Source organism: Anopheles coluzzii, chromosome 3 (genome assembly GCF_943734685.1).
Source record: "Anopheles coluzzii chromosome 3, AcolN3, whole genome shotgun sequence".
NCBI classification, from domain to species: domain Eukaryota; kingdom Metazoa; phylum Arthropoda; class Insecta; order Diptera; family Culicidae; genus Anopheles; species Anopheles coluzzii.
Window position 1 is genome coordinate 20547189 of NC_064671.1, and position 24486 is coordinate 20571674.

The window sequence follows — 24486 nt, forward strand, 5'->3', positions numbered from 1 at the left end:
CACACCGAACCCCACCCCCGAGACCGACGGGACGGGAGGTTTTCTTTTTATTTATTTCCGCCCTAGTCTCAGGCCCAGCCAGTGAGGGCGACTGGGTTCGTAATTCGTTGCGACGCGAAATTGATTGGCTTGGCACAGGTTGCTTTCGACTCCACTCCGAAAACAATAAAAGGACACTCACACACACAACAGCCAAACAGTGGGTGCCGTTGTTGATAGCAAGGATCCTCGGCCTTGTGTGCCTACGACGAAACAATCACACCCTGTGGTGGTGGGTGTTTCGCTCTTGCTCACTCTTTTGTCGTCCCTTTCCGACACTTCCGTTCCGTAGTAACGTCTATTTTGCACACTTTTCGGCACACACACACATACACGCCCTTGGATCGTAATCGAATGAGCAGAGTAGGCGACTACTTCTTCGGCCTTCCTGTCGTCGTCTGTCTTCTTATCGGGACTGCTTGTATTGGGAAGCTTTTGCTAGGTGGGCGAACCTTATCAGGCGTCATTTTTGTGTGTGCTGCTGCTAGTAAAGGATTGTCGAAGGCTTAACCAGAGAGCCATAGAGAGGGAGTTAGAGAGAGCGAGCACAAAGAGACGGAGAGAGAGAGAGAGAGAGCCTCGAATACAGTGCGAAACAACGAACGGAAAACTTTTAAGTTAATTAACAACGGGAAAAAAGAATTGATTTATTCGCAGCGTAGCACACGGTCACGCAACCGGGAGCATCCACCGAGGCAGCCGGAGTCATTTTGGACACTATTTTAGTTCAGTATATGGGTGGGTGGTGGTGGTGGAACTGGGGAGGGACATGGTGCTCTTATCCTCTTTTGCACCACTTCATAGTCGAATTTCTGGTTTCGGGTTCCGGTTTCGTACGAGTTCTTCCGAGTTGTTACAGCTCAGCTGTGTTTCAATGATGTTGTCTTGCTGATTTCTTTCCATCAGAAAACTTTGAGTAACTTTTGGGCGTGCGTGTATCCATTTTGTCCTTCTTCTAGCTTTTGTTCACTTCACTGCTGCACAAGGTACACACATTCTCCCATCGTGAATTTACTGTTTTGGATATAAGCCATTAGGCCAAAATAGCCTTTGGGAAAACACACCGACAGGGACACGCACCGACACAATGTTGGTAGGATCAACCCATAAAAAAATTGAACTTGACCAAACCAATTCCTACCGTGATGAGGGACACAAAGTGTGAAGGGACCAGAATGGTTGATGATGCTGCTAGTGTTGGGGTTGGGTTGCAGGGGACAAAACAGAGATGACAGAGATTGACCGATAGGCGAATGGGTGGCCTTGCGAAACGCGGTACGCGGCACATACGACCGGTGGGAAAACTGACTGAAGACTGAAGGTGGAAGCTTTTCCAACCAGCAGCAACCGCTTGGCCGACGATTGTAGCAGCCGCCTGCAACGGCACCATACTACTACACCCTTCGCTCTCTCTCTCTTTCTCTTCGTACGCGCGCGGGTGGTGTTACTCCCTTCGCGCTCTCATGCTCGCACGGTCGTGGGAGTATTGCGTGTCCTTCGGAGCCGCGAAACACAGGCAGGCGCTTTCGGTGTGTGCTCTCTTGTGATGCGCTCTCGCAGACAGTCAGTTAGGGCACGAGTGGAGTGACAACGGGAAGCAAGCTACTGCCGTGTAACCGGTGTGAGGGTGTGTTTGTGTGAGGATCCATACGGGAGTCAATCTTAGAGCGAGCTTCGCGGAATCTTTTGTTGTATTTCGGGAGAGCGGCAAACAACCGTTTCTTGCGCACGGCCATCCACTAGGAAAGTTGTTGTCTAGCGTAGCGTCTTGGTGGTTAGGGCTCGAAACCGAGAATGGGAATTTAGTACATTTGCCGACTTTTAGTACATTCACGTATGAATGGTGTTATATTGATCACTAATGCACTAAGAAGGAGTCTTAATTGGGTCAGTAGTTTTTATGTGTCTTTGATTGGTTGATTTTTTCGAAATGTGAATATATTAATAGTTTTTTAATGTATTTAAGTAAGGACAAATAATTTTCTTTTTTTTTACAAAATGGCTTCCATCTCATGTGGCATTCAGCGTCGTCTGTTGCATTTTGGTCAAGGCTAGTAGTAATTTTTTATATGAATAGGAATAATTTGATTATGAAATTAGTCAATATTGCGCAATTAACTTCCAAGGTAATCATGAGAATGATAGAAAATATTTATATTTATGATTATTAACATAATTCAAGCATTTGGAAATTAAATTAACACTTGCGACTCTGCGTTAAAAATAATAGATGATTTTTTGTACGTAAGAAGATTTCTTGTAAGTTGAAAACATGTTCTAAAATATTCTCTATTATGATTCTGTCCAAAATGCTGACTTGCAGCAATTAAGAACCTAACACAAAACTGTTCTACTGCTATATAGACCTTCCAACGCCACGCTTCCAATGAAATAGAGACACACTAACTTGAGTTGGGGCAAGACTCCCCCCTCCTCCTCGCCCCCAATAGGGCACTCGGTTGTCATTGAAGAAACCGAACCGACGACATGCTCACCGTAATGCGCGCGAACCGTTGCGCAAGGTACAGGTTCTGCTCTCGCTTGCGATGCGTGTCAAAAACACGGGATACCATCTCTTACCGGCCCTTACCCAACACAGGTCCGGGGCAATGGGTCAGGTTTGTGTTTTGTCTCTCTCAATCTGCATCTGAAAGGTTGTCCATGTGGGTGAGTTAGTATTGGTGAGCTTTCAGGGCTTTGAGCATGCCGTTTTTTGGAGGATTGTTTATGCACCCGGGCTGCTTGAATAGCTTGGGATAGTAGAAAAAGCATAATTTCCAAAAATGATGCAAAACATTTTGTAGTTTAAAATAATTAAATTTTTTCATATTATTGCAAAAGAATAATTTGAGTTAATTGAGCATGGACCATGTCTTATGTCTTAATATGTTGCTGGATTCAATTCGAGATTTCTTGTGATATTAAACTAAGATAATTGCGCCTATCATGAGGATAAATGAAGAATAAATCTTAACACACATCTCACTAACGTAAAAAGCTGCTGTTGATAATGGTTTAAGTATAAATCAACAGGTTGACGAACCTGAAGCTATACTGCGCCTAAATGTATACAACGAGGCATACGGTGGAGGCAGTGTTGCGTGCCAATTTTCATTCCCTAGCTTTTTCCTATTCACTCATGCTACACAGCTTTCTCCGTAAGGTTCGTGCTTCAGCATACTCTGAATTAATGTATAAAAAACGTAACCTATAATTATCTGCGAACAGCAATGGTTGAGAATAGGTATCAAGAACCTAAGGTAAAATACTGCTAGAAACATGTGTTAATATACTAAATATTGCAAAATAATTGTTATTTATTTGTTTATGACATCGTTGATATACGATTAACAATAAAAAAAATTTGAAACAAATTGAAAAATTCATTTAATTAACAGCCTCTTATCAGCTAAACCTCCAGGTGAGGTTTAAATCACATCCATGCTCGTTTTAGCACTACCGCAATTATTTCATTAAAAATAAGTTTAGGCAACGATTAAACAACTAAAACTGGAAACTTGCATTAATTTACGCCTGACAATTAGGCAAATGTACGTGAAATATTTCCTTTTCTTTGCATTCTTTCTTTACTTTTTATTGAGGTTCAATGTAACAGTAAACGCAATTAAAACGATTTAGCGCGTATACTGTAAAACTTTATAATGTAATACAGGTAGTCCCCAAAGATGATAATACACCTAAACACTTGTGCAATGGTGACCTTTGCTGGTGATTGCTCGAAAAGTTTAAGATATTAAAATATTAAAAGCGCACTATCAGTGAAAATGCTTGGTTAAAAATCAGTTAAAAGAGTTTAGGATGATTTTCTCCAGATTAAAATATCATTTTTATCTATCTTTGCTTCATTTTGTGGTGTTTTTAATATTTAAAAGTTTCCGACATTACTCCAAGATTTTGATTAAAGTAGTTATCAGTTTTATTGTTAAAAATTATCAACTTCTTTCTAACGCATGCGAGGCGTTCACTCTTCCAGTAGGAATCTCGCACAGATTGACAAGCCTCGTCTGTTTGCACAAGTTGGGCGAAGTCTTCGCAACGTGGAGTGGAGTTGTGTGAAAAGAGTAAATGTACACAGAGCTACCGATGCACGAAGATACGAACACTACGAAGATACGTAATGCAAGATGTCTTTTATTGAATACTTTTACAATACAATATCTACAGCACGTATCAACACTTGAAAATCGAACAATCGATTTGTAGCGAATATATTCGACGAAAAGCTTATGGTTTATTGTTAATGAACTCGGTGATCAGATTCGCCGCCAATCCTAACCAGTAGCGCCCCGTCTCGGTAGCTTGCAATGCGGCAATTTTGACTGGATCGTACGGACTCGGCTTTTCACTTGCAGATGCACTCATCTCCATCGGTTCATTAGCGGTTGCACTTTCTTCGTCGGCCGGCTTTGGAGCAGCCAGACAGATGCTCAGCACTGCCACAAGCAGGAATAGTAAGGCGAGCACGAACTTCATTTTTGCGATTGTTGTAAAATGTCTTCCTATCTTCACGTCAGCTATCGAACAAACGGCCACATCATGCGTATGGATTGCTTATATAGCTTCTGTTTTGTGGCTGTGTTGTTTTTGATAAACATTGAACGTCTGCAGCTGTTTTGGGGAACGAGTTCCTCATCCGTATTCGTCAACTAGACGGTCTAGCAAGTTTTTGCACATCCTTAGTGTTTTTTTGTTTGTAAACTGCTGCAAAACAACTTCTGGAATCTGAGAATGTTCTAAAAATAACGATTCGACCATCGCCGAGTGCCATTACGAAGAAGCAATAAAAACTTATATGTGTTAGATCCACAGACAGAGACATATGGCTTGCAAGAACCATATTTATATGTTCTGGACCAATGTTCTTTCCGGAAGTTTTTAATATCGTAGTGACAGACAGATAATACTGTCAGACGTTTAAATGGAACTGATAATCGCACACGTGATTTAACAACATGCAATAATAACAATTAACTCCTCGATTAAAATCCATGTTAATTATGCGAATAGTATTAAATAATGCATTATTTTAATTAACATTTAGAAAGTATTGGTTTATAACAAAGAAGGATTTGAAACGTGTCAACATTGATCGGTAACATGACTATATTTTTTTTTGTACAAGTAATCCATGTCTTTCCAACCTTGGGCAGTCTCGTGGTTCCTCTCGCTACAAAAAACCTGCTCGTCACAGGATCTATCGAAAGGCTCATAGGATCTCCATACGTATCTCCTATCTCTAAACTGATCAATTCACAGATAGCCAAGGTCATTAGAGGGTTGTGGTAGCTCTAAATCTACTGCAGTTATTGCCCCGGATATGAGGATAAATGAAGGATTCACGTACTTATGACTATGTCAGACAGTATATGTATTTATTCTATCTTTACCATAATCTTAAGCGATTATTTTTCTTACTGAACAGAGTGCGGGTGTAGTAAACTTCAACTACATGCTTTATTTGATAAGATAATAATGTTGAATAAGCTTTAACACATGACGTACAAAAAGTGTACAAAATTATGTATAAAAAACATGTTTAATAAACATATAAAATCCGAAAAGTTGATATATTTTATCTTTCTAACCGGAAATGATAAATGTTTGCTTTATTTTTGTTATAACCGCTTAGCGCAAAAAGTCTACAAAGCATGCCACTAATATGAGTAGCCCTGCAAAAGGATTACAGTTGTATTTTGATGGTCTCATAGACAAAATTGAAATGCTTTCTTGGAATAATATTTTTTTATCAATTTTTTCATGTTCTATTTGCTTTGTTAACACTCTGGGCGCTGGCATTTTGCATTAGCTTTATGCGAAGAACACAGTTCATCGTCAGTCTCCGACCCGATCGGACGCATCTAATCGTTATCTGCGATCACTGATATAGAACACACACACTAGTAAAACAGACAACTACAACAAAAAAAATAGCTAAGGCGTTAAAAAGGCTAGCTCGGCCCATAGCCATGGGCTGCAGCAAGAAAGGATCAGCATCGAGGGACGCCGTGCCTTCGTGCTCATACATTACGATACCAAACGTTACCACAAGTAACGATTACGACATTCTTAGCGAAGATGAAGAAGCTCCATCGATAATTGCCGCATCGGCAACGGCAAAACAACAAAAATCAAAAATACCACCGATCACAGTCACCGGCACACAAGTAGGAGATGTGCACAAAAAAATCACCTCCGTTGGTGTAGTGAACTACACAACAAACTGCACATATAAAGGTATAGTGGTTAACACTACCACAACTAAAGATTTTAAGCTTGTAGTGGACGTGTTGAAGCGCCACAACAATTCTTTCTACACGCATCAACTACCGGAAGAAAAAACAACGAAAGTGGTAATCTTTGGGTTACCCGAGCAAGATACAGAATACATTAAAACCGTTCTTGCTGAAGTCAATATCGCACCATGTGTAATCAAAAAACTCGAACTCAAGAAAAAACGCTACGACGACCAGTGTATGTATCTCCTACACTTCCCTAGAGGGTCAATAACACTGAGCGAGCTGAAACAGGTTAGAGCAGTAGATCATCACCGAGTATACTTTGAGTACTACTCTAACAAATACGGTCCAATGCAGTGTACAAACTGCCAGCGCTACGGACATGGTAGCGCAAACTGTTATCTTCCTCCAGTGTGCGTAAAGTGTGCCGATAAACACACATCCAAAACGTGTCCACTAAGCCAAACAACAACCTGTCCAGACGGTAAAATAGCTCCAGCCAAATTGAAGTGCGCAAATTGCAGTGAACATCATACGGCAAATTTCTCCGGCTGCCCAGCTAGGCTACGGCTTAAAAAGGTAACACCAACACCTTCTCGCTCCAGAGAATTTACGTACAACGAGACATCGTTCCCTCGTCTCCCCAACACACCAACACGTTCCACTCCATCAAACCACGTGAATTTCTCTGACCTGTTCCACCAACAACAAATACGTTCAAACAATAATCTTGACTTTGACCTCAACGAGATAGGGCAAATCGTTAAAGATGTATTTTCAAATCTGAGCAAATGTAGCTCAAAACAAGACCTAATCGCAGTTATTGTTCAAATATCAGCAAAATATTGTTTTCCTAACCTCAAATAATGTACTTAAAATCATTCACTGGAATGCCAACGGTATTTCAAACAAAAAAGACGAATTTTTTAACTACCTTTTGAAAAAAGATATACACATCGCAGCACTAAGTGAGACATTTCTTAAGAATGGTACTCGTTTTTCGCATCCCAATTATCATACTTACAGACTAGACAGAACTCAGGGAGAAAAAGGTGGAGTAGCTTTAGTAATATCTAAAGCTATCAACCACGAAGTAAATAGTGACTACAAATTAAAAGTACTTGAAGCAATAGGAATTACCATCAAGACCCAAAACAGTAAAGTGACCATTATTTCCATATATAATCCAGGTTCAAACAATGATCACAGTAGTTTCAGGAAGGACATCACAAAACTAAGCAAAATATCAAATCACTTTATTATCTGTGGTGATTTTAACGCACGTCACCGTTTCTGGAACTGTAGCAAAGCAAATCAGATGGGAAAAACCCTTTTCGAGGAAAATCAAAGAGGAAAATTTTCTATTGTTCATCCTGAAGAGCACACCCATTATCCAAATGACCCAAACCGTCTCCCCTCAACCATAGATCTACTATTAACTAACAAACCCGAAAAAATTTGCAACATTCTTACCATACAAAAATTTACCTCAGATCACTTACCTGTTTATTTTGAATATAATATTGGCCTAATACAAAACAAACATATTTCTGGAATACCGAACTACTCAGAAGCAAACTGGACTTTATTCAAAGAAATTATAAATAATCGCCTCAATACAAATAATCTAAATCTCCAAAATATTAACACATCAAACCAAATAGATCAAATGATAAAATATTTCTCAAAATTAATTAACTACGCCCACACTAAGTCTGTCCCATTCATAATACCAGATAAATTTAAAATAATTCTACCCCTTAATATATTTCAAAAAATTAAACATCGAAATGCAACAAGGAAGCAATGGCAGAAAGATAGAAATAACACTATACTTAAAACAACTTATAACACATTAAAAAAAGAAATAGTATTAGATATAAAAAACTTACGAAATCTGAGTTGGACAGGCAACCTTGAAAAAATTAATAACGACCCAAGCAAATCTAGACTATGGAAATTTGTTAGAATTATAAAAGGTAATTCTGCATTTATTCCGCCCTTAAAAGCTAATGGAAAGTATTATATTACAAATAATGAAAAATGTGAAATTCTGAGAGACCATTTTGAAAAAGCTTACAGAACAACGTTTCCAAATCAGAGCCCAATTGAACATCACATCCAAGAGACAAATAGTAGATTCTTTTCCTACCATCAAGCACAACCCAGCAACAACTTCGATCCCATAAACTTTATTAAACCAAAACACATTAAAAACATCATTTATAAGTTGAAATCAAAAAAATCTCAAGGGCCAGATCAAATCAATAACCATTCCCTAAAACAGTTGCCTAAAAAAGCCATCGTATATTTAGCGTTTATTTTAAACGCTTGTACCAAAATCCACTATTTTCCTCTTGAATGGAAAATTGGCAAAGTCATCCCAATTCCAAAACCCAAAAAAGACCATAAAGACCCTAAAAGCTACAGACCAATAAGTTTACTCAGTTGTTTGGGTAAAATTTTTGAAAAAATTTTACACAAAAAAATTATTAAGCATCTCAATCAACACACCATCATACCTTCTTACCAATACGGTTTTCAACCAGGGCATTCAACTACTAAACAAATTGATAGATTAACCACAAACATCAAAACACAGCGAAATATTAAAAAATCTACTGGTTTTGTGATGCTAGATCTAGAAAAAGCGTTCGATACGGTATGGCACCAAGGGCTTTTGTACAAACTAATTTCTTTCAATTTTCCTCCGAACATCATTCAACTGATTCAGTCATTTTTATCCGATAGAAGCTGTTTCGTGCAAATAACCTCTTCGAAATCAAATGACATTCACCCACCTGCCGGATTACCCCAAGGCAGCGTGCTGTCACCCGTTCTTTTCAACATATTTACAAGCGACCTGCCTAAAACAAAATCTGTAAAAAAATATTGTTTTGCAGATGACTTTGCTATGAGTAGTTCGGATTCCAATCCAAAATCTATTATTAAAAACCTCAACAATGGGTTTAAAAAATATGTGACATTTTGTAAAACTTGGAAATTAAAAATCAACGAGGAAAAATCTGAGGCCATATTTTTTACACGTTGCACTAGCGCATATAAATTACCAGATCGTAATCTAAAAATAAGTGACTGGGATATTGCTTGGAAAGATAATGTAAAGTATTTGGGATTGTTTTTGGATAAAAGGCTCACCTTCAGGAAACATATAGAGGAAAAAGTAATAAGTGGATCAAGACTTATAAAAATTTTGTATAGCTTCATAAACAAGAATTCTAAATTGAACTTAAAAAACAAACTGTTACTTTATAAAACCGTAATTAGGCCAACAATTCTTTACTCATCTAAAATATGGGCAAATTGTGCAAATGTTCATATAAATAAGTTACAAGTATTTCAGAATAAGTTCTTGAAAAGAGTGCTAAACCTTCTCCCATGGCATAGCACATTTGATATACATAGAATTACTGGTTTTGAACTAGTAAAAAAATTTTGTTCGTAACACATAAGTTTTGTAATGCCAGTGAAGGCACAATTGTAAATAGCTAGATTATAATGTAGATGTAAAAATAGGAGTAAGGACTAGTACGTAGGATTATCTTAAGGTAAAACAATCAGAGGGTTTTTTTTTCTAATTTTTCCCGATCTACTTCAATTCAGGTAAAGATGTACAATTCAAATACGTAAAGCGTTATAACAATCAGGTTATTGAGTAGAGGTCAATCGATCGGAACCAATGTATAATTCGTGGAATATTGTTACAAAACAAATCAATAAATTACTTACTTACTTACTTACTTACTTACTATGCGAAGAACACAGTACAAGATAAGAGAGCGATGAGCGCGTTTCATTGGCTAACGATCGTTCACTCTCTTTCCGATCCTCACATACGATACCGCTACTACAATAAGCGCTCCCTCTTTCTTCCCGCTGCAATACGCTAGGGTTGCTGAGAGACCAATCACAGAGAAGGAGAGTGAACAAAGTTGTGATTCCAAAAAGAACCACACAGCGCCCAGAGTGTTAAAATTATGTTTCTATGACCACTCATTCAAAGCCCAAATAATAGTTCCAAAACTAATTCAAATTTTGAATTTTCTTTCAATCATTCATGCAATAGGAAAACTTTAAAAGCATTGTCTTTTTGTTAGGAAAATTCACACTTTATTGTGACGTAGTCCCTGTTTCCACCTCATTTCTCCAATCGACCACAAACTGTTCGACTGATAGAGGGGAAGGGAAACCAGGGCGGATAGGAAAATATAGGAAAGGAATTGTATTCAGTCTTGAATGATTCACCAGCCAGCTTGCAAAGCGTTTTCCTCCTTGCGCACTGCTGCTGCTGCAACGACCCTCGCAGACCGCTTACATCGCCTCCGAGCTGCTGTCGATCGCTTCTCCAACGTTGTCGGCGCTCTTGCCCTTGCCGTGGTGCTTCTTGTGGTGCTTCTTGTGGTGCTTGGCGCGGTACTCACCATGCTCCTCGGCTCCGTGGTAGGCGGGAGCGGCCGGGGCGTAGTGCGGAGCCGGCGCATGGTGGTAGGCCGGGGCAGGGGCCGGAGCATGGTGTCCATAGCCGGCGTGATGAGCCGGGGCAGCCTTGCACGGCACCGGGTGATGGTGGGGATCGCAGCTCACCAGCAGATTGTGGCCGCACTTGACCACCGGTGCGACGGCCGGGTAGGTGTGGACGACGGCCGGTCCCGGCACGACTCCTCCATGGTGGGCGTGTCCACCGCCGTACTTGGCGGGAGCCGCAATGGCCACCCCAATCACGGCCAGCAGAGTGATCGCAATGAAGCTGTTCATCCTGTTCGTCGGTGGTTGTTACTGCGCGTGATGGGACACTACTGTACTGAAGAAGGGAAGGCTTGCCAGCTGACTGATGCTCTTACCACAGACTCAGCGGTCATTTTATATCACTCTGACATTGGGCAAACGCTAAGGGGAAGCGAAAAGCCAAGATAGCGGCCAAGGAAAGTGTAACAAACAAAACGTGGGGGATGTTTTTTTTACTCTCGCTCTTTGTGCGACGCCTCACTCCGAAAGTTGTCCCAAACAAGTGGCTTTCCGACAGGTTGGTTGCCCGAAATTCATGTTTATGCTTTCATTGCGGTGAAGAGGAAACAACGCCGTTGGTTGGTGGTGCTCGGGTTTGTGGCAGAATGAAAATAAAACACACGCACCGTGGCGTTCGTGTTTGCTGAATAGACGGTAGAAGCGGCGGCAGCGAAAAGCAAAGCATTTCGCTTACGCATTTTGGGCAGGTACTTCTCCAAGTCGAAGGTCTGGCAGAACATTCGGCTAGCAACTGATATGAGCACATCATGATCAAAAAGGTTTAATAATGGAAGATTTCAAGGGATCGGGCTACTTATCAACCATTATTGGAGGTTTAGCATAAAGCAAAAGTGTTCTCCTAATTCTTGGTACAAATCCCATGAGTGTTGCGTTACTTTACAGAACCTGGTAAAAATTGGCTTTTTTATGTTTTTCTAAAAAAAGACACTTTTAACAGCTTTCCAAAAAATGTAAAAAAGTTAAATGTAAGTTCAAACTTAGAATATTTTGATTTATAGGTTTTGTTTTGTTTTTATAAAGACTTTGTGCCGATTGGTCTCATTCGGCTCTTTTAATAATTGAATTAATTCTAACATTTAGAGGTGATGATGCTTAATGATTTAATTAAACTGTAGAGGAGAGCTTTATCAGAGCAATATACAAATAATTATATATTAAAAGCCAATATTTAGCAGATATTATTATCCAATCTTGTATTTTAACTTTTATATCAGCGTTTTACCTTGTGGTTCCTTAATTTTTTTATCATTTTCTATATACGTAGACATATTCAAGAATTTTAAATTAAATTACTACAGAAACACATAGCTTCTCCACAAAAATAAATTGTCTATTCATTATGGAAATATGGCAATTAGAAAGTGAGTTGATGATGTTTAATGTTTGTTACAGGGGTTTCCACGGTTTACATAATTTTTTTGGGCTCGTTTCACGATTTACAGGGTTTTTCCTAATGGAAGTGAACTTCGTATGGTGGAAATTGGACTCTATGGCACCCATTTTGGACAGGCTCCTTGGAAATTTCTATCGGATTTGTCCAACAAGGGTGCTATAGAGTTAAATTCCCCTTTGAATTAAGTTCATTTCACATTAGAAAGAGTTAATTAAGTGTCCCACGGCTATGAGAACTCGTGGAAAACCCTGTATTGGTATCGTCCCATTGGACATCAATATAATTGAACCAACACATTCTTGGAAACGCCTTATAAATTCTGGAAAGACAAACAAAAAAATATGGGAGGCAACCAAAGATTTTCGGAAAAAAACCTTTAAAAACCCTGTAAAAGCTTCATTATACATGTTTTTTAAGTCTCAAGAATTTTAAAAGTTAATTTAGGCAATGCTTATGAATGGGGTTGCGTAGACTGATGGGAATTTGGCAATAAAATTCTTTTCAAGCTATCCATAACTGTAAAATTATAAAGCTATCAAAAATTATTTCAAAAATTAAACTGCAGCTGAAAACTGCATTTGAATACTTGTATCGTTCTATAAAAGAGAATCAAAACGATGCAGCGTACAGCAATTTTTAAACATAAGTAGTTTTCTATCAAACCATAACTTTTACCTATTTAATCAGTTTAATAGAGAATATTTTAAATTAGCTTTTTGTACTCTAAAATATCCCTGTTATAACAAACACATTTTATACTTTGAATATCTGGTTTTTGTCTAAATGAAGAATTTTGTTTGTTTTGTGTTTTGAAAACAGTACGAAAAGACTAACGAAATTTCATTTAATATCAGCCCCAATTTCATTCACAAATGTCTTTCGATCGTTTTATGTGAATAAAAAAAACACATGATTTAATAAAGTAATGTATTTTGAGCAAATGCAACGCAAGCATTATTTTTTCAAGAAAATATCTATTTCAATGCTGTTCCAAGTTCATTGGTGCCAAGATCATCCGTCGATCAGCTACATTAAATCAATATTAAATACAAGCCTCATTCTAAGGCTTTATTTAACAATTTGAAAATAAATATTAAGCAATTAAATTAAACCCAGCACAACAAAACCTGTTTGGCAACATTCCATACACTCAATAACCAACGCTAACGCCAGGCATTTGGGTCATGCAACCTGCAAACAACCTCAGCCAAACCTTTTGCTGACGTGAACAAATTCAAACTCCACACGCGTCGATCATACTTGCGCAACAACAAAAAAAAGAAAAGAAACGCACACGAATGAAACCACCATTGAGCTAAAGTTTTGTTTCCACCGAGCCACCAACCCAAAGGCGGAGACCTGGTGTGGACGGGTTTATTTTCTACCTCAAATGTACCAAACGCCCCCTCGACATCCGCTTCACCGGGCCGTGGAGCCCTCGGCAACGTCCGTTGAACTTTCCGCGTTCGAGCCCCAGAACTCATCGTTTTCTTCCTGCGGGACGGCTGGCGCGGGCGTCAGCGCAGGCCCCACCGGTGTCTTGGGAGATGTCGTCTCACCCTCCACTCCTGCTGCTGCTGGTGCTGCTGTCCCATTGACACTCGGTTGGGTTGAGCTGACCGGTGGCATCCCGGCGGTCGGTGGATCGGACGGTTTGGCAAAGGCGGAGATGATCGGCACCTTGGGCGATTCGCTCAGCGGTTCCTGGACGGGTGCGGCAAACCCGGGAATGTCTTCCGGTGTGGCGGCTTTGTACGATGGGCCATACCCGTGGGCATCTTCGGACGGTTTGGCATGGTGAGTTGGGTATTCGGAGTGCTCTTTCTGCTGGTGCATCGGTGCTCCGTGGGATGCTGCCGGTGAAGGATAGTAGTGAGACGATGGTGGCGGTCCATACCCACCATACGGTGCTGGGTGAGGCATTCCATAATGATGAGCTGACGGGGCAGGCTGCTGGTACATTGGAGCCGGCGGATAGTATGGAACACCGCCCGAAGCATGGCCATCGTAAGGGGAACTCGCGGAGCACGGAACCCGCGTCACGGTGGGCGTACAACCGATCAGTAAATTCTGCGCACAGCTTGCCTTCGGTGCTACTGCCTTATACGTCAGCGAGGTTGTCTTGCCGTACGACGGTCCAGCTGGACCTTCTCCACCGTACTTGGCCGCTCGGCTTGTCTTCTTGCGTTCGTACAACTTCCCAACGGGCGCTCCCTTCATGGTGTAATCACTGCGGGAAGATTTACCGTACGAATCGTACGACTTGCGGCTGCGTGCCTTATGCACATCGTAGTGCGACTTGCGTCCGGCACCGTACCGCTCCCAGTCACTGTCCTCATCATCCTGCCGGAAGTCATTGGCATACCGGTAGACTGCTGGGGTGTAACGGCTTGCTCGCAGCGAACGCTGCTGCTTCACCGTGTAGTACTCCTCGCTCGGTTCCTCGTAGCTGCGGGAAGATCGCTGCTCCTCCACACTCGGGTACTCCAAGTCCGGCCGACCGTACCACTCTTCACCGCACTGCCCTAACGCCCCCCGGGCCGCCACCACTGACAGTAGACACAGCAAACCGATCTTGATAGCCATAACGTACCGCACTCACTGTTCACTGGCCAATGTCTGAGGGTCTTTCTTATATAAAGAGGTTGACGGGAGACACACACACACTTAAGGCACCAGCCGGCATTCGGGCAGACTCCTTCGGGGAATCTCTCTCTCTCAAGAACGCGGTAACGGGATGTAACGGTCCACAGCGCGGGCAGATTGATCTCTTCCGGGTGTCTTTTGTTTTGTTTTATTTTATTTGCTGTTACAGACACACCAGGTCAGGCGGAAGCCAAAACCCGCACACACTCAACACGCTCGAGGACGGACGAGCGACGACTACCGGTTCACCGGTTCGATGGAAAATGAAATGGACGGACACGATGAGCAATCAAATCGGTGGATGGATCGTTGGAAGTGCTCTTTTTTTTGTGCAACAAATAAGTGCTTCGGTCAGCGCCATTTAGCAACAAACAGAGCCAATTTCAGTTCCTCGTTTTATGCATTAATCGACAGTTGAGGAAGAAGGCAAAGAAGGAAAAAAACAAATGGCGGTGAGGGAAGGTTGAAACATGCTTTCATCCAACCCCCGGGACGTGATTGTATATTAGTTTCGGTGTATTAATGAGTTTGATGATGTTTTAATACAAATAATGAAAAAAATGATGTTGCTAGCATGTACGGTATAATTTATTTTGATTGCAACTGGTGGTCCAGCCACGCTGACCCAATTTTGCGGCCTTTCCTAGCACCAAGGCGGACCGACGGCAAACAGGACGGAAAAGAATATCGCATTACATGCCATTCGATGGAATAAAACACACGTGAAATGAATTTAAAAAAAGAAAAAGAATAAAAAGAAAGCTTAACCTAAACATCAGCAGTTGCCGTATGTAACGTTATATCGCCCCCGCTACATTACAAAACTGCTGCGTGTTGTGTCTTGCGCATCGACGCACAATGCACCGCGGATTAAGTTACAGCATCAAAGCCGCGCACTTCCACCCACAGCACGTCTGCGACTGAACGGCTTGCTGAGGTGTTCCTTTTTGGGGTGTTGTGTTGTGTTGCAAAAGGGAAAAAAGGGAACCCTCCGCACTTTTCTTGATCCAAGCAGCCGTCGCTGGTGCGCGTCCTGCCCCAAAACATATCGTCTGTCAAAATAGTGTTTGTGGCCCGTCGTCGCGGTGCAATCAACAACAACGCTCCGTTTCCAAATGATTGTGTTTAAATTAAGTGTAATAAGTTAAGCAGAAAAAACACGTTGTTCCAAATTGTGCTCCAATGTTTTGGAAATGGCTGGAGGACAACTTCAAGTACCGGCGAAAGTGGTAACGTATCGAAACGCTGTGCTTTCCCCGTGTCTCAAAGTGTGCCTCGATGTGTTTGTTGCTGTTTGTTTTTGTGTGTGTATGTGAGTGTGTGGCGGAAGTCTAAAACTAAACCGGAACCAACTCCTAAACTAGCCATTCAGGCAGCCGCAGGTGCACTTGCTGTGCGCACAGCAATCCGCACACAGCCCACACTTGGTGCAGAGGGCGCGCGCGTTCTGCTGGCAGGCGCCACACTGCGGCCACCGCAACATGTTCAGATGGTACGGATCCCAGGCGGCGTACGGGTTGTACACCATCGACGGGAGCGAGTAGTGGAACCGGGACCGTTCGAACTGCTGCGAGCGCTGGCCTGACATGGGTGCGAGTGATCCATCACCATCGAACGCCACGATCGGCACCTTGTTGAGGACGTGCGTTTGGCCGTGCGTTGACGGTGTCGCCCGTTGCTTGCGGCCCAGCTTCTGCGTACCGGCACGCTGTTGGGAGGCAGCTGTAACGCAAAAGGGGGGTGTTGAGAAGCATTAGTAATGGATCAGAGGAGTGGTGGGAGCTAGACATCGGACCTATGCGATTCCGATTCCGTGTTCGGAATCAATTCTGGAGACGATTCCGATGCTGGAATCGAATCCGATTCCGGAGCCGATTTCGGAGTCGATTGCAGAGTCGATTCCGGAGCCGTTCCCGGAGCTGATTCCGATGCTGGAATCGACTCCGGAGCCAATTCCGGAGACAATTCTAGAGCCGATTCCGGAGCCGATTCCGGAGCCGATTCCAGAGCCAATTCTGGAGTTGGCTCAGGAGCCGATTCCTCATTTGACTCCGGAGCCGATTCTGGAGTTGACTCTGGAGCCAATTCCGGAGCCGATTCCGATGCTGAAATCGATTATGACTCCGGAATCGATTCCGGAGCTGATTCTGGAGTCGATTCCGAAGTCGATTCCGGAGTCGATTACCGAGTCAATTCCAGAGCCAATTCCGAAGTTACCTATCAGCGATATCAGCGATCAGAATCGGTTCCGAAATCGGAATTGACCTGGGAATCGCAGCTAGCCCCGGTAGTGGAATCAGTATTGACTCCAGAAATGGAATCAGCTCCGGAATGAGAATCAGTTCTTGAATTGAAATCAGAAGTTTCAGAAGCGAAATCAGTCCTGGAATCTCCATGAGAATGGATCGTTTACAAGTAAATTTTGATTATTTGCAGCTAACAATACTTAGCATCATTGGACCCTAACGCCTATTCTTATGGAGATGCCGACTCCGTTTCGTAGCCGATTCTGATTCCCGAGCCAATCCCGATTCCGGAGACGATTTCGATTCCGGAACCATTTTAGGAACCGATTTCAACTCCGGAGCCGATTCCGATTCCGGATTCAATTCCGATTCTGGAACCAATTTCGAAGCCGATTCCGATTCCAAAATCGATTCTGGAAACTGATTCCGGACCTACTCTCCGGAATCTATTCCAAAAAACTTCGGAGCTTTCCAGAATCACTTTCGATAAAAACTTCATTTTTCCCATCGCTAGACCAGAGCACATTTCCTACTCACCATAGTCTGCGTAGCGATCGTAGCTCATGTCCTCCTCGCGCTGGTAGTCTCCGGACGGTTTCCTTCTCCCGGCCGCCACCCGACGGCCCTGGGCTTCGATGTCCTCGAGCGTGCGCGACCGCAGCTGTCCCTCGCCCCAGTCGTAGTTGGAGCGGCGGGCCGCCAGCGTGTCCTGGTTGCGCAGCGCAAAGAACTCGTCCAACATCCGCTGGCTCGTGTGGTCGCCGTAGTCGAAAAAGGGTGCCGAGTTGGCGTACGCCGATTTGCCCTGCTTCAGCGGCATCTGTTCCATTTCCCTTTCGAAACTCTCTACATCCGTTTGACCATCAAATGGATTGCCGCCACCGCCATACCGTCCACCGTTCGGTCCCTTCTGTTGCTTCGTAGCGGCATCGTCGATAAAGAACCGTTCCGAGAGCAGTTCCTCCGGCTGTTCCGGCTGCTCGACGGAGGAGATCACCTTGTCCAGCTTTTCCTGCACGTTGCGCACCGGTGGAAAGACCTTCCGCTCGACCCGATCGGTCGGTTTGCCGTCCATCTGCTCCTTGGGCGTCGCGTAGTTCTCCACCTTCAGTGAGCGGATCGGTGTGCCGATCGACGCTGGTGACGATTCGTTCCCCAGCTGCTGCTCGTCCGAATCGACCGAGTAAACCTGCACCACCACGTGGCTGTTTTCGGCCTGCAGCGGATCGTCCTCTTCCCGGTGCGAGTGCGCCCTGCCCCGGTAGCGATCGTAGCGTCGCATCCGGTCGGCCGAGCTCTGCGGTGGAAAGGATGCGGCCGATATGAGCTCCCAAATGTCGCCCTGTTCGTTCGGGTCATGGTTTGCCAGCTGCTGGTCCCCGGGTTGGTGCTGCCCACCGTCCGCCGTACTGCTTGCGCTTATGAAAGCGATCGATGCCAGCAGAAGTGTGCTGGCCAAAACGACGGACACTATCGTGCACATTATGCTCATCACCCTTCACACCCCGAAAGTTCACTGGATCAAGCTGGCGCTCGATCGTGCGCTAATTAAACCAGGCACCTGTTGGCGCCACCCGGTTTTATATAGCTTTCCCGTACGCTCCTCCAGAGTGAGCTGGACCCACCGTGGGCTCATGGCCGTGACCGTGACTTTGCCAGCAGCTCTGTAAACAAAGCGCTCGGCAGTGGGGAGAGCTGGCCAGATTCTTTGAAACCCCAAGCAAGACCTCCCTCCTCACGGTCACCAGAACGGTTTGTTTTGCATTTCTGTTTACGGGTGACCTCTAAGCTCGCTGCAAGCCCACCGCGTAACGTGATACATAGCGGGCGACCCCAGTTTGCGCGTCTAAAAATGCGGCCTAAAAGTAAAGAGAGTTGCAGTTGTTGTTAAATAATCCAATCCGTTTTAGGCACATAAACACACACCCCGTTTGCTTATCTAATGTACCCGCTTTTCGCTGTGTTTGTCGTTCAAGCGCGATCGTGTTTGGCCGGAGGCGCCGTAACTCGGTGCTGGAAGTCAGCGGAAGTCAGAAGATCACCCAGCAGCAGTACCGTGCCCTGCTGGCCTGCATCGATTATCTGGAGCAACGTGAGGCGGCTCGTACCGACAGGCTGTGTAAAAAAAAACATTCCACTGCATGACGCTTCTTCCCCCTTTTTCCAGACATTGGCGTTTACGGGCTGTTCGTGACCGGCGGTAGCGTAACGCACGTGAAAAGAATATTCGACAAGCTGAAAGCTGGCTGTCCACTGTTGCTGGATTACCTGCGCTCGGCCCATGCACCGCGGGAATGTGCGATGGCTTTCCATCAGTTCCTTTCCCTGTATCAGGTGCAAGTGCTTCCTCAGCGTTGTGTCGATGTCGTGCTGGGTAGGTTGAGTTGAAGCCATCTTACCAGTCACAAAGCCATTTACCAAACTGCACCAAACTCTTTCAGGAGATGTGGCCGGCGTACCGAAGCGGCTGATCGCACTCGACGTGCTGAACCTGCTGCACGAAGAGTACGACGATACGCGCCTTCACTTTGCCAAGCGCTATCTGCAGCTGATGCGCCGCTACACCCTGTACGGCTACCTGCGGCCGACGGAAGTGCACGCCGTCATCACACCGTACCTGGTGGTGCCGAAAATATTCCTCGGCCCCGATCTGCGCACCAACATGCAGGCGAAATCGATGACGCTGTTGGAGCTGTTTCTGCTAGCACAGCTGTTGGACGATCCGTCCGCACTGTCGGAACAGCTACAGCAGGCTTGTGCTGCGTATAGGGAATCGAACTGAAGGTAGAACGTTTCGTGGGGACTGGAATGATAAAAACAACCCGCCATATGGTGACCGTTTTTGCTAGTATGCTCGTTACTTGCGTCGATCATTACCACATACATGTAAACAGAACAAGACGACGCGACGTGTCTTGCAGCGGTTAAGGGTGGCCTTGTCGTTATCAGATATCGTTTGAAGTGCGTATCTATTGTACAGATTTAATTAGCTATCAACCGGTACAAATCTTTCGATAGCAAACACTTTTTTATTTTCTCTCGCTTTCGAGGCCACAAAGTCCCTGATAGTGATAGATTAGATAGCACCACTGATTGCGCGCTATAAAATGGGTTCACTTTTAGTCATCGCGATAAGCAATGCTTCCTTTCCTTTCTATTCTTTTAGTGTCCCACCAGAAAGATGTTTATCTAGCTCCGGTTGGAATGTGAATCACCGTGAAGATTTAAATTAATCACAAAACAGTGATGAGTAATGCCTCCTTTCCCAGTCTCTGCAGTAGAGCAAACTGCATACTCACTCGGCAAATCCTCAATCTGAGCATAACAGACGTTATATGTTTGTGCTGGAGACTTTTTTGTTACTTCCCTCTTGTTTGAACAAACGTGTTGTTTCTCGTCGGAAGCAGCGTTCTCGTTTGCCTCACCAACACCAACGCCGGTGAAGAGTTCTACCGGTGGTGACCGATAAGAATCCGGCCCGCCGCAAATGCACCGCACAACCCTTGTGTCTTCTTCCCTGTTCGTGTCTTTATCGGTTATGAAACCTGGCGAAGCGTGTGGTGGTTTGGGATTGGGTGCATGCATGTTGGTTGCTAGAAATATTTGCTACGCATGGATAGCAAAACGGTGTGTGACTAAAGCACATGGGGAGCAGCAAAACAAAACAACAAAAACGAAAACCCCAGCCCAAATGCTTCAGTCACAATCACAGTCTGTTCACAGGGGAGTAGTTGTTCCTGCCTATCGGCTGGAAAGTCGCAGTTTTAGTCATCCTTTTTTCGTCCGCGACAGACGGAGCAGCCGAAAGGGTTTGTGGAAGCGGGGGGAGGGGGCAGGCTTTCGCGCACATGCTTGAGGGATGTATACGTGTGCCACCTATCGTATGGTGGCTGTATTGTGGCTGTATATTTGAAGTTCCCGCTACTATCGGCGATCGCTCAGTTGCACCTGAACCGTCCTCGGCCCCGAGCGGAGTTTTCTTAACGGGCGGTCCCGGATCAAATCAAAGCCGCGAAACGAAACGAGCGACCCCACCATGTGTTTGTGCTGTGGAAACCGCGAAGGTTACGATATCGACGATGCCAACTTTGGCAAATCGTACAACGAAAGCTTCAGCACGAGTCAGGTGGGGTTTTGGAGTGTGTTTTAAAAACGTGTTTTTAAAATCGAATGAAACGGTTTTGTGGTTTGTTTTGTGAATTTCTTCTTGTGTCTAAGCATTTAACTCATACCTAACGGAAGTCACTCACATTGTACATCACATATTCACACAACAGTGACTGCACTTCATTGCCACTACTGAAACACCCGCTAATGTGTATTATCGTCTTATCATTTCCCCATTTTAGACGGCTGAAGTGGGCCCACCGATTGTGATCGTTAATCAACCGACCAATGGAGCCGTTTCCGAAGGCTCCACAGTGCCGCCGGACGCACGATAAGGCTGTGAGCGGACACCGTAGTCGATAAAATTCCTTTCCGTGCTATCTGTTTGTTTGCTATCAACTTGTATCAGTATCAATTGAATTACACAAAGGACCACTGCAACTGAATGCAGTTTTCTCATTGAGGAAGTGGGTTACGGTCGAATGCGGGAATGCGGTTTGCACAGTGGAACGTTTCAAACCAGTCAACACGTGTTGGCGCTTATCAATTGTTTTAATTCGATGAAATGCTGATTCGGAGTGTGTGTGGTTTTCCATTGTTATTGTTTTTTTTTCTCTATCGGCAGTAAATAGTAGCTAATAGTGGTAGGGTTAAGTATTTACACGTAATAAAATCGAATATACAGATGTAACCTGAACAGTGTGAGTAATTGCATTTTCTGCAGCAATACAAACTTAAACAATTTAATTGGTTTAAAGCTATTTTAAATCATAGTTTATCTATCAAAATGAAAGTAATATTGAGAAAAGGCTCCCTTGACTCGTTTTAATCCAAATTACTTGTTTAAATAAGTCGATTTATTTCAACGCAATATTCCATTCCATTGCTTTAATTTTTTTGAAGTTGACGAATATATTCTTTACGATTCTATTCGTATTAAATACCTTTAAAACTATACTTTAGCCAACAATCTTAAAGTACTCTCTTCCTCTCCGCGAGTACATAATGACTGATAAATTCGTTTGAGAAGTATTTCACATCACTATTGCCGCTAGGCACTAAGCAGTTCTTAGACGTTCTAATCACTTGATACGATTTGTTCCTTTGCAAGTTATTCAATCCTTTTCGAATTTTACACCCATGAGAGGAAATTCGTTAAATTCTATATCGTCGTACACGACGTTTAAACTCAATATGAAAATAATCCACATAAAAGTAACACAGCTTAAGATGCGAAAAAAGCAATGTAAACTGTTTGCTGGAAGCAGTTAAAAGAAAGGCATATTTTTTACACAAAAATTATGCCAACTGTTTTAGCTGGTCAAACTCGGAGTTTCCGTACGGACACACTTAATGGCCCGGTTCATCACATCGCACAGCTCGTCGTCTTCGCGAGCCGTCGCACCGTCCTCCTCCTCCAGCATGCGCCGCTTTCGTTTGCGGGTAATCTCTTCCAGCAGCCGTGGATGGTCCTTTAACCGTTCCTTCAGTTCACTTTCGTCCATGTAATCCCACAGATCCCAATCCTCCATCAGGGAGAGTGGCTTTGCGTCCGGATTGCACACTTTGCTCAGGCATCCCTCGCCGGTCGTTTCCTCCTCTTCGTCCGACGATTGCGGTGCAGAGCGGTACGCATTCATAAACAGCTCCTGGTACGGGTCTTCCTCGCCCTCATCGTCATCTTCCGGCTCGTCATCGGAATTGTACGACGGGCGGTATCCATAGCGATAGCTTCGGTAGTCTGTGTCGTAGGGAGATTCTTCCGATGTTACGCTTTGGGCATCTTGTTCGGACGAAGCAAGGTCTCGCTGGGCTTGTTCATCTACTGGGTTGCTCAGAATGGTAGCGCTAAAACCAAAACAATCAATTCAGCTCATATAGGCACGACAATCTCCGTCAGCAAATCATACCTTTCCGCCATTGCTTTATCACACTGCTCATTCGATAGATCGCGGGAAGGAAATTGTTTCACAGCAAACACTGGCACTGATTATAAATCGTTTGAATCATTTGCTAGCTTTCTAAATGAATCACAGCAACTTTTTCCCCGACGGAAAGAGCAAAAGACCGACAAAATGTAAATTTTCGTATTTGTTTTGTTTTGTCTTCTGTTTTGGTTATTAGCGGGACCAACAAATGTCAAATTGCAGAAATAATCGATCAAACGATGTTCGATGAAAAGGGCGTGCAAGAAAATTTTACTAAACAAGTTTTAATCAAGATACACCGTGAAGTTTTAAATGAGCCGTTAAATTTAAAATCAGTAAAATTGTTGTTTGAGTTGAACAAAATGTTGAAAACTGATTTTTCAAAGCGGATCCTATGAATTTGACGGCTATTTCTAAAATATCGTTTTGTATGTATTATATTATAACGGAATATTTTTGACATATGTTCGGCCCTATAATGTTGATAATGTTGATCTGCAAAGAATTTCATCCTAGTGAATTGGTTATTGCTATTTAACTGTTTAAAGAGGTTTTAGACCTCTTAGCGCCCTTATTCGCCTCTTTAGTAGTGAATTGCTTTATCCCTAACATACTCTGTTAAATTTTACAGAAATAATTAAAGCCTGAAGTAACCTATGCGTTGATGACAAATTTATCACATTAAATGAGAGAATAAGTTGTACGATTAGCTCGGCATGAAATGAGGAACAATTTTACCTTTTCATATTTTTTCAATTCTATACTAGACTCCTTCACATGTAATAAAAATAATCTATGTTTCAAAGCATATTCAAAAAGTTTAGTTTTATTTTATGTGGCAAATAGTGTTTATGTTTTCGCAACCATTTTAGTGAAATCCTGAATTATACATATTAAAACGATTGATTTTTTTTTTTGTTGTAAATTATGAAAATTTTGCAAAGCTACTTGCAAAACTGTATCATGAATGGAATAAAGTCATGCATGATCCATTACTGACCTTCAGTGCTGCTCTCCAAAATGTTGATGCTTCCACGAAACGATATGTGGACTGTTTGCTGAGCAAACATTTGCTAAGATTTCGATCGAAACGCTCAAAGAATTGTGGTGGGGTGGGTAATGATGCTCTTCTCGTTTGCCAATAATGAATGATCACACAAATCTCTTCAGATCATCTCATCTTGCCTATAAAACAGACCACCTGAACCGGACGCACGTTCAGTTACTCTCCATTGAATTGTCGTTGTCGTAGGGCATTGTGCTCATAAAATTGTTACAGTAAAGATGATGATCCCATACTTAACGATCGCAACGTGCTGCTC

General features: G+C 43.2%; 5 protein-coding genes and 1 long non-coding RNA gene across 6 annotated transcripts in view; 1 reads left to right on the plus strand and 5 right to left on the minus strand.

The window, feature by feature from the left end:
• Positions 1–1820, minus strand: part of LOC125907428 (uncharacterized) — a 43464-nt gene extending 41644 nt beyond the window's left edge. The window contains exon 1 of the long non-coding RNA XR_007452631.1: positions 1181–1820. This is a non-coding gene — a long non-coding RNA (uncharacterized LOC125907428). The remainder of the gene's footprint in view (positions 1–1180) is intronic.
• An 8565-nt stretch (positions 1821–10385) lies between these two features.
• Positions 10386–11222, minus strand: LOC120958940 (vitelline membrane protein 15a-1-like). Its single transcript, XM_040382028.2, has one exon. It carries the CDS (start codon positions 11070–11072, stop codon positions 10629–10631), a length of 444 nt encoding a protein of 147 aa, XP_040237962.1. The 5' UTR covers positions 11073–11222; the 3' UTR covers positions 10386–10628.
• Positions 11223–13656: 2434 nt separating this feature from the next.
• On the minus strand, positions 13657–14823 carry LOC120954593 (uncharacterized). The gene has a single exon (XM_040374667.2). The coding sequence runs from the start codon at positions 14821–14823 to the stop codon at positions 13657–13659; it is 1167 nt and encodes a 388-aa protein (XP_040230601.1).
• A 626-nt stretch (positions 14824–15449) lies between these two features.
• Positions 15450–19160, minus strand: LOC120957444 (uncharacterized). Its single transcript, XM_040379658.2, has 3 exons — positions 19056–19160; positions 17667–18988; positions 15450–16605 (listed from the first exon to the last, which is right to left on the minus strand). The coding sequence occupies exons 2-3, from the start codon at positions 18619–18621 to the stop codon at positions 16244–16246; spliced, it is 1317 nt and encodes a 438-aa protein (XP_040235592.2). The 5' UTR covers positions 18622–18988; positions 19056–19160; the 3' UTR covers positions 15450–16243.
• On the plus strand, positions 15999–21933 carry LOC120957446 (uncharacterized). Its single transcript, XM_049608620.1, has 5 exons — positions 15999–16112; positions 19106–19221; positions 19297–19503; positions 19571–21255; positions 21479–21933. The coding sequence occupies exons 1-4, from the start codon at positions 16066–16068 to the stop codon at positions 19909–19911; spliced, it is 711 nt and encodes a 236-aa protein (XP_049464577.1). The 5' UTR covers positions 15999–16065; the 3' UTR covers positions 19912–21255; positions 21479–21933.
• A 138-nt stretch (positions 21934–22071) lies between these two features.
• Positions 22072–23377, minus strand: LOC120957447 (uncharacterized). The gene is made up of 2 exons (XM_040379660.2): positions 23147–23377; positions 22072–23084 (listed from the first exon to the last, which is right to left on the minus strand). The coding sequence occupies exons 1-2, from the start codon at positions 23155–23157 to the stop codon at positions 22550–22552; spliced, it is 546 nt and encodes a 181-aa protein (XP_040235594.2). The 5' UTR covers positions 23158–23377; the 3' UTR covers positions 22072–22549.
• Positions 23378–24486: the final 1109 nt, after the last annotated feature.